This window comes from Haemorhous mexicanus, chromosome 5 (genome assembly GCF_027477595.1).
Source record: "Haemorhous mexicanus isolate bHaeMex1 chromosome 5, bHaeMex1.pri, whole genome shotgun sequence".
Lineage (NCBI taxonomy): Eukaryota > Metazoa > Chordata > Aves > Passeriformes > Fringillidae > Haemorhous > Haemorhous mexicanus.
Genome location: NC_082345.1, coordinates 12,584,430 through 12,598,644, shown reverse-complemented (window position 1 = coordinate 12,598,644; position 14,215 = coordinate 12,584,430). Strand labels below are relative to the sequence as shown.

General features: G+C 39.6%; 1 protein-coding gene across 1 annotated transcript; it reads right to left on the bottom strand.

Annotated features, from left to right (window-relative positions):
* Positions 1–1,704: 1,704 nt before the first annotated feature.
* STMP1 (short transmembrane mitochondrial protein 1) lies at positions 1,705–7,844 on the bottom strand. The gene is made up of 3 exons (XM_059845924.1): positions 7,720–7,844; positions 4,670–4,723; positions 1,705–2,165 (listed from the first exon to the last, which is right to left on the bottom strand). The coding sequence occupies exons 1-3, from the start codon at positions 7,825–7,827 to the stop codon at positions 2,085–2,087; spliced, it is 243 nt and encodes an 80-aa protein (XP_059701907.1). The 5' UTR covers positions 7,828–7,844; the 3' UTR covers positions 1,705–2,084.
* Positions 7,845–14,215: the final 6,371 nt, after the last annotated feature.

Below are 14,215 nucleotides of genomic sequence, written 5' to 3'. Positions count from 1 at the left end.
CTTACTGATTAAAAAAAAAAAAAAAGAATTCTAACATCTGCTTGGAATGCTTAGCTGAAGAGTCAGCTCCAAAAACACTTTTAGAGTAACTGGCCTGTTTGGCAACAAATACAGAGATTTTAAACATTATTTCACTTCTCATGCCCATGTAAAGAAAGGGAGGAACATAAAGTATCTTGGAGCAAGAAATAATCCAATGTTAAACACTAATATAATTTTACATGACAAGCAAAGAAAAATGAATGGGTTAGAGACAGTATTTTTCAAGGCTCAAGAATAGGAAAGGGAGGGGAGGGAGAAGAAGTTGAGGGAAACTCAAGTTCATCATGTTCATGAAAACATCAAAATAGCTGTGTAGCGCTATCCGCCTAGGGAAACATTTCTGGCCATGGAAGAAAATTCTTTTAGTCAGGTCTGAAGTGAAGGTAATAGAAATCTCTGGGTATCTTCCACACATGCTGCTACCACAGGGTTTCTGGTAGCTGGGTTCAGGTGGTACAACCATTTCTCCCTGTCAGAGTTTCTTGGAGTGTTTCCTATGGAGAAAATTGGTTGCACACAACTAAGACTGTCTGACTTGAGTTGGCTTTTAAACTTCTCAAATAATCTTCTGCAAAGACTGAAAGCTTTTATGTCAGCTACACATTTCAGGGCTGAGGTGAAAGGAAGGATTTAAAATCCCAGGTGAAATATTCCTTATATATATTTTTATTGCTTAAGAAGGAGAATCTTTGCATGAGGAATACTTTCCTCTGTTTCAGGAATGCATTGTGAAGGACAATATCACCACCAAACTTTGGCAAAGGATGCAAGTGCTTGGTGAATGGTACTCTGTAAATGTGTCTTTACTGACCCAGTGAGAACTCCTGAACTTGAGAGTCGCTCAGATACATCAAAAATTAAAGGATTTGGGGTGGAGAGTGAAAATCACAATGGGTACATAGAGTTCTGTACTTTAAAGCTTTGATGCTATGTTTATATCAAACAGCACATTTCACTGGCAAAGCAAGACAATTAGTGCCCAGAGCTTGGGTTCTTTTCCTTCTGAGTGCCCCTAGACCTGTGTAATGAACTAAACACCCATTAGAGATCGAAGCACATCTTCTGATTTAGTCTCTTCTGAGGGGAATACAGACCATGTGCTCCATGTGGGTTTCCTATGATGAGAATGAAAACATACTAAAAGGACAAACCGCTTTGAAGGCACAATCCCCATCCTAATTAAAACATTACTGGAGAAGCACTCTAGGTATGCTTTAATCTAGAGCCTGAACAAGTAGAGGTCATTCTCTGTGCTTGCTGTAGCACTTCATCACCAGGCATTCTCAATAAGAGCAAGAACAATTTCCTGGCACTTTTCTGTGTTCTTCATGTCCTGCAAAAAACTGTCAAGGGGACTCTGTCATTTAAGCCATGTTACAGAGTTGATAGACCTTTTCCATTTTAAGGGAAAAAAATTATTTAATAAGATTCTTGAATTAATAAAATTGACATCTGTTCAAATCATTGCAACTTTTTTTTCAGAATTTACAACAGGATTTTTGCAGAATTATGGTTTCAAGCAAAAGACAAGAGTTCTACAATGGATGTGTGTTTTCTCACACACCAGGGATTTTAATGGCTGCTTTTTTTCTTTGTTTGTGTGTGTGGCTTAAGGACAGCGAAGAACCATTGCTCACAACAAATGACAAGAAACTCTGTAAGTTACTTATTGATGCATTTAATTTCTTTCGTGCTTTTCTAAGAGCTAGGATATTATCAAGTGTGAGGTTACAATTGTAACAGGACCAAAAGCACTCCAGTTGGATCAGGTAAAAACAGGTTACAAAATATTAGGAAAAGAAATACTGAAAAATACAAATGATATCATCCAGTCACACATCAGTTGCAAATCCAAATTCTGAAACCCTTGAAAATCAGTCCCAGGAAAAGTTCACGGCCGCCCTTTCAAAAGGATATTCCAGTTCTAGGAGACTAAGAGTGGAGCAACCTCCCATGCCAACCCTCTACTTGACCTTTGCTGCCTGAAAGGTAAATTGCATCCTTGGTGCACACACAGAGTTGACCTGGGGAACATTTCTCTTTCAGGACTTGTCGTTAGGAGGTTTCTTCTTGGCTTCCACATCCTTCTTAAAATCTTCCAGCTTCTTTGCAATGTTAGGAATCTTTAAAGAGAAAACAAAATGATCAAACCTCACACAACAAAAAATCTGGGGCTACATGACTTTCATCAGGAAAGACAATACCACACACAAAGCAAGAAATTCCATAAAGTTTAAACTGGTTTTTAAATGATATTTCCAGTATCTGTTGCCTTGCAGAGAGATTAAATCTAAGCAGTATCGAGCAAACAGCAGATGAGAGCACCTCACATGAAGCTTCAGGAAATACTTAAGTTATTAAGGCTATAAGTCAGTGGTGATGGGAACAGGAAGAAGGAAAAAGAATCACCTTACAGGAATATTAGCATGACCAGTCTGGCTTCCTGACTGAAAGTGGACAAACTGCCAAGAATAAGCAGATTTAAACACTGATTTCAAGGAGGAAATTAGATTGCACTATACTGGTCATATCCCAAGAGAAAAGAGATGTTCAAGAGCATCCAATATGTTCTGAAGAAATTTATTAAGAAATATTTCTTCTGGTTCATCTTGTGGGAAACCAAATTCCTCACTGGGGAATTCTACTGCATTGCAAATTGGCAATTTTTTGCAGTTTCACACTTAAATGAAAATTCAATTCACTGCTTGTGAGCTCCAAATCTTCAGTTTTCTCTTACAAATAAAATATTTTTGATAAAATATTCCTAACAGTAAATTTTGATAACTTGAAAGGGAAAAAAAGCTGAAGCTCTTAATAGCAAAGAAGAGATTATGACTAGCTAAAACTGGGAAGTGATAATGTATGATTTTACAAAATAACGTATGATTAAAACAAAATTAAAGCAAATTTTCCACTCTTAGCTGTGAAGAAAAACAAAAATAAAATCCTGGGTTTTTGCTTCATATGTAACCTGACCACAGAGCAGAAGTTAATCCAAACAGAATGCAGTTCTCTTATTGAATGGTCTGAGGCTCACAGAACTGGTAACAAGTTACTCTTACCTTCCTTTTCAGAATTAAGCTCTGTTTGAGCAAATGAAATTAAGAGCCCAGCTTGTAACACACCTGAGATTTAAACTAGACCAAGAGGACTCCACCACTGTCAGCAGAACCCTCCATGTTCTTATTACCAACCACATTGTGTGTACAGCTGCAGAATTAGGACCTCATTATGACAAGCTTATATCAAATGCCACCTCAAACCAATCATCTTCAACAGCAGCAGTAAAATTTCCATGTTCATGCTGCAAGTCAGTGTTGCATTTCCAGGGAACTTCTTCCAGCAAATCAAAAGCCTGAGTCCCCCTCTTGTGGCAATACTTTATCAGTGCTGCCAGAAAAGCACCATACAATGCTTGTGATACATATAGATACACCCAAATATATTCTTATGACTACATTTCTGTAACACTGTAAAACATGTATTAGACAGAAACACCAGCCTTTCATTAGTTCTTTTACTGGACAGACTGACAGGAAAAATCACCAAAGTCTGTGCATAAACAAAGAGCAAAATGTAAGATTTTTTTTTTTTTCTTAAGCAAGATGACTTTAATACTGAAGATGAGAGGAAAGCAGAACATAAATGCCACCAAAGCCTCAAAAACTTTATTTTTTTATTAAGGCTAATACAGATTGCCTAAGGATTTAAAAAGATTTATATGTTAAATGTTATTAACTCCTCTAGCCAATAAGTAAAGTGGCACTGCTGTTACAAGGGATTCTGCTGACTCGGCAGAAAGTAAAAGCATGTTTTGAAGGCTCAGCTTGAAATCTTTTTCCTCTGCCCTCTAACATTGAAAACTGTTAACTGAGAACTGAAAAAAAGAAAGTTCTCTTTCTTTTCTCACTGTGACAAAAGAAGGCAATAAAAATTGCAGGTCAATACACTTTTTGAAGTAGGACAAAGTATCACATTTACAAAAAAAGCAGACAAAACTTATTTTCATTACAGGTCCAAAAGAAAAATATTTCACAGGCTTTGAGGATTTTTATTAACAGTTCTACTGAATGGAGAACACTGTAAAAAACAGGCTGAGACAGGAAACTAGTATTTCGTACTGGTAAAATCCATGAGCAATTGATAAACCTTTTCTGTTTCTCCTGTCTTTGCCTGTAGAAGGCTGGGCTCTAGGACTGAACAGAAGTTTAGGCTTTAAGCACTACACTACCAGAGATGATGTTTTGGTTACACATTTTTTTTTTTTTTTTCTGCAATTAAGGTTGAAAAGTCCTACAAGATCACAGAGTCCAACCTTTGAACAATCACCACTGTTAACTAGACCAGAGCAGTAAGTGCCATGTCCAGTCATTCCTTGAACACCTCCAGGGATGGTGACTCCATCACTTCCCTGTGCAGCTTGTTCCAATGGCTGATCACTCTTTCAGTGAGGTAATTCTTACTGAAGAAGTCCCAGTTCTCCTGTAACTCAAGTCAGCATGATCTGCATTCTATTCAAATAATATAAACCATCAAAATAAAGACTAATTCTGTTCTAACTGAGGGAAAACAGTCATTTATTTTCAGTTCAGGACAGGTTTACCTCTGAGAACAGCAAGATACTCACATCATAGTTCTGAGCCAGATACATCCCAACCACGTTGCCAAGAGTAAAACCAAGCTAAAAAGGAAGAAAGGAAGAAGAGTAAACATCCTTCCATCAAAAGCTTATTGGCTAAAATAAAGAAAAAGGGATATTGCAAGTTATTTAATGAGTTTCAACTACATAATTTCTCATCTTTCATCCAGAGAGGTGCAGTTTTCTCCATCTTCCACACCAGAAACACCTTGCCATCATTTCCAAAATATCACACAGTTCTGCTATTCAATCCATGTCCCCGAGACTATTTGGATCAAGCTGTGTTCATCCTTGTAAGGTTCTCTACACACCCACAAAGGTACTAACTCCTAGAAAAATGGGGGAGACAGCAGCAGGGACCTACACATCACAGAGCTCTTGGTCCATGATGGGAAAGTCTGAAGCAACAGCCCACTAGAACAGTGCTCAGTGTTGGAAAGGGACATACATGTCTTAGTATGAAGTAAAAAAAAAAAACCCCAAAACTTCACAACATTAACTTAAACTGATGTAAACCTGCTTCTTCTCTTCTGCAGCAACAGCTGGGCATCTTCCAGACAAGCCCTTCTGACCCTAAGAAATTAGTTCTCAGCCAAATCCACTCTGATCTAGGGGCTCCTCCAAGGCAGTACAGTTGGTTGGAAGGTGGTCACAACCCCTTCCGACAACTGTGCAAACTTATAGTTGATGAAGGGTGTCCATAAAAATGTACTCTGGAAGCAGAGCAAGAGTAAAACACAAGCACAGTTTCTGGCCCAGACCCTGTCTGCCAGCTGAGGAAAATCCTCAAGAATAAGAACACTTCTAGAGTGAAAAAAATTCCGCTCTTCAAAGGCAGGTGATGAGATTTTCATTCAGCAACTAATTATTATCCTACATTTTATTTTTGCTGCTACACTTCAAAATAAGTCTGCCCCACACCATGAAAGTTCATTTAACTATTTTGAAAGGGGACACTACTAATATTGTGCTTTCATTCATTGTTAGTAGACAAAACACTCTTTGTAACAGCTGAGGACAGTTCTATCTTAAAAAATTGTTATTGTTCATGGTCACTGCTGTCAAAATAAGACTATTTTAAGAAAAATAAAACCACAGTCCACAAAACAACTTTGCCAGCACTTACTGACCAGACATCTTTTCCAGGCCCAAAGCAGCACTGCTCATCTTTTCTGTGATCCACATTCCATAAGCAGCACTGGTGAAAACCTATCTATAGAAAACTAAAATTGGCTGAGAGCTGTCAAATGAGCTCTGACTGCAAATTACTTCCGTATTTTCTTAAGCCCATTTTCAGTCTTATTCCTTAAATTTATTATACCCTTATATTCCTATAACTATTTTTTTAAACTTAGCTTTAACAATTTAAGAATTATTCCTGTGTGTACTGTCCTAGTTATCATATGCTCTTGTAGTTTCAATTATCAGCTAAGTAGGTACTCTAGGAGATACTAACAAATAATGCACTGATGAAAACCAGACCTGTGATTTCTCTTGATTCAGAATATCACCCTAGAAGAGGAGAATTTCCTGTATCTTTAGCAGGGTCTGGGAAACCACCTGGAAGCACAAACCAGATCCTTGCTTATTAGCAGTGTTCTAGGCTTTTACCCTTGCACCTCTCCAATACCTGTCATATTCTGTTCAGAGACAACCTTTACCCAGTAGAGATAGTACTGAGATCAGTACTCCCCTAAAGTGTACTCCTTTATGGAAAGTCCAGCACTGCATCCACCCAGTTACATTTATTTTTAGAGTTAACAATTCGGGCAGTGGGGGGAAAAAAAAAAAAATCACTACTTAAAACTTCAATTATATGGAAAGCAAAACCCATAGCCAATGAAAATGTGCATATTCACTAAAAACAACAGGACTGAAGAGGGTCAGGGTCTTCCAATATCCACCCAGCATTTCAAGGTGCGTTGTAAACAAATGGCTTACTTAAAGCTTAACTCTGGACTGCAAAAACACAAGGTTTGTGAGATTATTCCTTTATCTCTCTGCTACAGCCCTAACCAGGGAGAGCAAGAGTCAAACATCCAATCTACACCCAAGCAGGGAAGTAACCCAGAATTAGTATATCTTTTCTCTAACGATCACACACTAATGAGAAGCTGTTATTATAAAGTATTTTCATCTAGCAAAAAAAAAAAAAAAACAACAAAACAAACCAAACAAAAAAAATCCCCATTAGCAGAAAGCAGTAGAGCTAACAAACACAGAAACTCTGAGAGAGGCTAACCATATTTAGCCTTACTGAAGGTTTCCATTGGGGTGCAGAGGGGATTATAAATAGCTACAGAAATGACTGAGACTTTCATACTTGTTATTATGAAGCTGGGATGAGAAATAGGCCTCATTTATTTATTTATTATATAAAACCAGGAAAGACAATCCCAATTTACAACAGGCCATAATTTTTTGCTCTGCATCAACACCTGCTATGAAACTCACTGGCCTGCTGCATTATCTTACCCCAATGAAAGATGAAGTCTAATATTCAGTCTAATAATTCTGCTGTTCTTCGGGGCACTAATGAAATGTGGTCCCTTGCTTTAATTTCCACATATAAAAAAACACATCTCCAGCGGTACACTTTTAAGGGTGTACAAAACGGCAAGGGCTGACGCCCCTGCTCTCCCTATAAAGGAGAGAGGCATTTATGCTTACACAAAGAAATTTGAGCAGCAAGGGGAGCATCACCGTGAGCAAGCAGAATCTCCAAGGCAAATTAAGAGCACGGCTTGGAGGACAAACAAGCCGTGGAACTCCATTTTCAGAGCAGCTTTAAGGCAGCGTTCTGCGAGAACAACGGGGACGGGTGGGAAGGAGCGGGAGAAGGGAAGCCGCCCAAGGATGGGGCGCTGCCGGGGAGCCAACACCGAGCGCAGCCGCCCCGCTGACAGGGACCGCGGGGTGGCCGGACACCGGGCCCTTTCCCCTCAGCCGGGCAGCGGCCCCGCCGACCCGCCGTGCCGTGCCGTGCCGTGCCGTGCCATAGCGGCGGCGGTGCCGCGCCTCGGAGCCCAAAGCCTTACCAAGAACTGCAGCATGGCGCCAGCTGCCCGCGCTGCCGCCCCGCCCGACAGCCGGGGAAGTGAGGGGGGCGGCGGCTGCTCCCCTTCCGGGCCCGCCCTCGCCGCCATGGCCGGGGGAAGGCCCCAGCCCGGCCTACGGCCCGGCCCCGCCCGGCCCCGGCGTGAGGGGGAGCCGCGACCGCGCCATTCCCGGCCCGTCCTGAGGGGCTGCACGGGGATGCCGAGCGGTGGTTGTTGTTCGGTTTTGGTTTGGTTTTGGTTTGGTTTTTTTTTTTTTTTTTTTGGTTGCATGAGTAGTTGTTTTTTGTGAATCACTTTGGGTTCTTTAAATGGCTACACTTAATTAATTGAGATTTGGGCAGTAAATATCGGTAAGGGAGATTTCTCCTGCTGCAAGTTTGTAAGAGATCGCAGTTTATTTCAAAACTCTCTCTCCCCTCCCCCCCCCGGTACATTTTCAGACCAAAAAAAACCCCTAAAGTAAACACACCCAAACAAAAAACCTAACCAAAAACCCTCAAAAAACCCCGCAACAAAACAAATCAAAACAAAACAAAAAAACCACCACCAACAACAACAAAAAAACCCCAAAACAAAACAGAAAAGAAACCCCACCAAGCCAAAAGCCTCCCATGAGATACGTATATTTTTGAGCTATTGGGAAACTCTGAAAGCGAGTTAACTCACATTACATCTCAGTTCCCAGAAAGCTCCAATGCTCCCTCCATCTAACAGAAAATATGTAGCATCTTCCTTTCTGAGGAAGGTACCTTGGTGAAGTAAAGTATCTCCTACCCACTTCAGAAAAAAAAAAAAAACACAGAAAGATACTAAATAACACCTTTTACACCTTTTTTTTTTTTTTTTTTTTTTTTTTTGTTCTGGTGGTACTCTGGTAAGGACCTGGACTTGAGACCACTTTCTCCTGAATTTCAGGGTGTTCCAAAGCTGTTGTGTTCTTCCCTCTCTGAGAGAGAGCTGACAGCTGGAAGTGACAAAGATTTGAATGGATGTGGCACAAGAGCCAGGGCTGGGCTTCCTTGTCCTCTTCAATGACTGACTCTTCCAGGGGTCTCAAAAATGAGCTTTGTTCTGGAAAGAAGAACAAATGAAGTGCTAATAACTATTTTCCCAATACTGAAGACATCTCCATGTGTGCAGGATCAGAGCACTGAGATAATATTAGACTCCAGCCTGAGCACATGTCAGAAACCAGATGGGGCAAACACAGCTTTCGGTAGTTATAATGCCACCACAGTATCTTCACAGGGAGATAAGGTTCATTAAAAATGTTGTTATTATGCTTAGGCTATAATGAATACAACATGTGTTAGACAGTCTTGGCTCAACAGTACTCTACAGGGTTATTTTCCTACATGCCATAAATTTCCTCTGTGACATTTAGAGGACTTTTTTTTTTTTTTTTTCCTTTAAAGTAAAACTATTCCATTTGCATCAGCCAATGCTGAATCATTTTGGGTCAGAGAGTGTAGAGGGTGGTGCTGTGGATAGCATACGTTACTGGAAGGAAGAGCTCAGCCTGGTAGTTATAAATGCAACAATTATGCTTTTATAAATGGGGCTGGGGGGGGGGGTAAGCTAAACCAAAAAAAAACCAAAAAACGAACCCAAACCTACTTTTTTTGCTGCTAGGGAAAGGTTTCTCAATGTTATCCACTATACTCTGGTATTCTGCAAGTCCAATCAAGCCCCTGAGGCATGCAGAAAGCTTGTTTGTCAGGAGGTACTGGCTACTCAACATGATTCTCAATTGCTAAATCAGATTTGAGGATGCATTCATGTTGATTTAATATTGTTTTTATGGAGCATGTGCAGTGCATTCGCACTCCACTCTATGGAAAGTGAGAATATCTTTTTTAAAGGATAACATTTAATTTACCCTAATTTTACAATAAGTTTGCTGGGTTATGAACATACTAGGACAAGGATGTTTTATGTTAGGCCCGGTAGAAAAAGAAGGGTGTTCTGTCATGATATTGTGAGAATTACTAACAAAGAAGAGTTTATATTCTGATATCCCCATGAGTGTATGTGCCTCGAAAAAATTTGCCCCAGTGTGAGAGGAAGCGGCTGACATTGGTGCAGGGCGGCTGTGAATAATATTAAAATTTATAATTAAAAGTTATGGAGATCAGAGGATATCTTTAATCACTGGAAGACGGCAAATGTCAGACACATCTGCAAGAAGGGTCCAAAAGAAGGCCCAGGAAACTAAAGACTCATTAGTGTTCCTTCAACCTCTGGGAAGGGGATGGACCAACTCCTCCTAGAAATTATTACAAACCAAGTGAAGCAGGTGATTTTTCTGTACCTACAGTATATATGTGATTGTCAGGTCTGAAAGCAGCACCAATAAAATATTTGATGTGAAAACCTATGATAATTGTGTTGCAAATATCTGAGAGTTTGTTTGAATAAAGCAGTAGTATTGATTTAACCATCATGAGATGCAAGCAAAGCAAGGTTGGTAGGCAGGAATAGTATTTTGGCATTCTAACCAGTATCCCAAGGAGAAATTATAAGTTTGCTATAGAAGATCTTTCTCAGAGATGAAAATTATTTAAGTCACAGGATATAAAAACTAATTTTAAAAAGTAGTTTCTTTTTACTTTCACAATAACTAATATACAACTTTGAATGTAAGTCCTCAGAATATGTATGTTTAACTGGAGGCTTTTAATACCACTCTTCATTTCCCATGTGCAGCTGGAAAGGGAAATCATGCTGCCTTGAGATAGAAATTTTGTAAAATAAACACCAGATGGAGCCAGAAAACCATTGACTAAAACTTCTGTTAAAATTTTATTGTGTTTAATCTGTACATTTTGGTTTTAATTCTGCCCATTTTCTTTGCTTTATTTTAGTAAAATATCTTTTATAATATGTGATGTGGTTTCAAGGTTTCTGAGAAGTTGTAATTATCCAGGACTCTTCTGTCTTGCCACGGAGACATGCACTATTATAGTACACAATAGGTACAGAATGTATTCTGCATTTGACATGTATTGAACAATATGTAATAAGAAATCAGAACTGCAGGGCAGTAAGCTTGCCAAAAACTTAGTAGGAATTATGACCTTTCAATTGCCTACCTCAAAAAAAATAGGTAGCCTTTCATCTCAAATCTTTCCTGGTGGAAGTTGCAGTTTATTGTTAATTTAAGTTGTTGAAAACATCTTTTCCATAATAACTTCCAGTGCCTTCTGCCTCCTCTTGGTGGCTGTATCCCAAAGGCCCTCTGGCGTTCTCAGATCAATAGCCTACTACATTTTTGACAGAAAAACAGAAAACATCCCTGACTCACCATGTAAGTCAGATTGTTTAAGGCCAACTTTTCAAATGTAGTTATGACTAGAAGAAGTAGTTGGTTTTGACCCTCTCAAAGTCAATTTTTACACAGAGCTCTCTGGGAGCCAAAGCTGATTCTGTACACTGGAGTCTGCCTGGCTTTGTGTGAGTGATTTGTCAGAGGCAGAGAGAGCAGCCCTTTATGGCAGCCCTCAGCCAACCAGCAGTGTGTGCTGCCCTCTGCTGCCCTGGAGGAAACAGGCTGCAGCAGCAGCTGGAACAGGGAGATGTCAGGCACTACTTGGCTCAGAGTAAACTCCAGAGTGCACTCCAGAGCACTCCCTTCTCCTAAAAGAGCTCCTTGGCAGAAAGAGGGAAACTTTAAAGCATGAGGAAGGTGAGCCCCGGGAGAACCAGAAGAGATGAAGCTACAGAAGGTCTCTGAGCAGCAGGGCTGAAGGGCAGCATGAATCACAAGTTGGAGTTGAGGGATCTGTCACACTCCCGGGGTGACACAACAATGCAGGACCCTGGTCCCACTTCAGTGAAGATTGTTTCTGCATTTCCAATAAAATGAGAAAGTGGTCCTTACTCTCGTGGCATGGTCTGATGATGGATGTTCTAATTGAATCTATGAATATAAACATCTTTGGCTTGTTCCTCTCTAGAGTAAGTCCACAAGACCCTTGGCACAAGGGGAGGAAATCAGAGGGATTGAGGAGTAGCTAGAAAACAGAAAATACAAGCAAAATTTTCTTTATGTGCAAAATAATAACAATGGGATGCTCCTCCAACAGACCAGCCATGGAAATGTGAAATACGTAAAATGAAAAAAAAACAAAAGATAATTCAACCACATTTTTTGTTACTTGTAGATGCATGAAACTGCATTTCCTGACCCATTTAGTCATTCATTCCATCCTAGTATTGCAACTTAATCCTGCATTTCAACAAAAGGTGATCTGCAAGCCCTGTATATGAATTTATCCTATACCTTGGAATTATCTCACACCTTGATATATATAAGGCTACAGATGGCTGTAATTTATCTGCTTAATATCTGACCATACACCTTAGAGCCTCTGGTTTTACCCTTATAAATGGCTCTGCTTTATTTTTTTTTCTCTACTCCTTCAGTATATATAGGCAACTTATATTTGACTTGGATTCAGCTTTCAACTGTTTCATCATAAGGTCAGTCAGATGATGGTGCAGGTCAGGGAGGCTGAGCCATATCCATCTCTCAGGTTTTCTTTTTTTCTTTTAATGGAGGAAAGAGATTTTTAAGTCTTTGCATACAGAAATAAAGAAATAATCATCTACCCTGCCAGGAGAAATGGAAATCTGTGCAATATAAATTCTAGTGTATAATTAAAAAAACCCTCAAACCCAAAAGACTGATGATTTTATTTAAAGGCAGGGTAGTAGAGTATCTTGAACGCAAATGAGTCATGATTTTAAGTTTTTACCCTGGAGCTACAACATCTAGAAATGTTCTTTAAACAACTCCTCCCCCAGCCAATTGAAATGTTCCCATGAATACATGTCCCTGGGACTAGAAATTCAAAAATTGGAGGCTGAGTCAAGCAAGAAATTATTGAGTAATGATACCTTTCAGCTCTAGCTGCTGTGCTGTGGCCTGACAAAGACAATATATGAGAAGTAGATGATGTATGAGGAATATATAATTCTCCAGTGACTCACGGAGAGGCATAATTGCATGAGCAGATAATAGATATGAAATGAATTCAGACCCACAGAGGGCAAGGGTGCCAGTCATGCAGATCTAGCTGGCATTTCAAGCTGTAGCTGTGCAGGCAGCTATGGGAGCTCTTGGTGCAGCTCCTCATATTCTGGTTTAGAGACAATCATCACAATCACATCAGGTGTGAGACGCTGGGGAAATAGTCCCATCACTCATAGGATGACAGCAATCACCAGCACGCCAGTTTTCTGAAATGGTTTCTCAGAACAGCACTAGAGCTTTTTAAGAACTCAAATCCTATCAAAAGTATGGACAAATTAACAAAGAAAACCTATTTATAGCTAAGCTTTCTTGCAGCAGTTAAGGCCCTGAGAGCACACACAGACTCTCCAGCCTTGGCTACCACCCCTGGGTTGTGAGGCAAGGCTGGGAGAATCCTCACTGGGGCCCTCTGTGCCTTGGATCTGAAGCTGAGCTTGCTGCCTGCTGCTAAGGTGTAGCTGGCTACTAAAACAATCAAACATCACAGTGGTATTAGCTGATGGCTGAAGGTACACAAACTTTCTTTCACATGTGTTCAAAAGTCATCTAGAACTTCTGGAGTTAAGTTTATGACGTTGCAAATAAAACACATGCAAGGGCAATATCATACAGGAATTTCAGAGTGATGATCAGTAGATGGTGCTCTTTTGCCAAGCAAGAATGTAAGAAATATTTTCAAATTATCAAAAATATTATCAACATCTTTCAATTTTTTATTCCAGAATTAGGTAATATTTATTAAAAGTTGTTTCAAACACTTTTTTTCTTCCAAAAGTCACTCCAGATTATCACTAGATAAGAGACAGAGAGGCACTGGTTTAACTGACCCACTTCATTAAACTTGGTGGAATGATCTAATTGTGGTGTTGCACTTTAAAAAGCAACCTTTCAAAAAGAATAAGATTATCTGTCCAGATTTTAATTAGCCCTCCTCTTTCTATTATGAGATTGTTTGTTCTGCTTTTTATGAAAACAAAACAAAACCAACCTGTCACCCCTAAAATCTCCAGCCCCTTGAACTACCTGGTGTTATTTTCTTAGACATCATTTCTTCAGTTAATTAAAATAATCTGAATTAATATAGAGATCAACTAAAGAGCAACCTGTTCTCCTTACGGTAGTAATGTCAAAAAGAAAAGATTTTTTTTTTAAAAATGCCCAGGACTCTTGTTTTGAAGTGACTTCCAGGTATGCGGTGAGAAGTTCAGGTGACAAGTCACAGATGTCATGCCTTTGCAGGACTGTGGCTCTAAATATTCAATTAATCTCTGATACAAGAAAATCCACACTGTTTGCTTTCTGCTGAGCCCTGTCCACATTTCTTTTTAGTCTTCAGGGCAAATAATAACCTGCACACATCACAGAACTGAGGAACCCCACTTACTTGATTACAGTTATTTGGTATTCACTCACTTTCTATTTTTCTTTGATGACTGTCAT

Coding starts and splice junctions, on each gene's coding strand:
- STMP1 (XM_059845924.1), bottom strand. CDS start 7,827: ATGGCGGCGAGGGCGGGCCCGGAAGGGGAGCAGCCGCCGCCCCCCTCA. Junction 4,724..7,719: donor GCGCCATGCTGCAGTTCTTG/GTAAGGCTTTGG, acceptor CTTCCTTTTTAG/CTTGGTTTTACTCTTGGCAA. Junction 2,166..4,669: donor ATCTGGCTCAGAACTATGAT/GTGAGTATCTTG, acceptor TTCTCTTTAAAG/ATTCCTAACATTGCAAAGAA.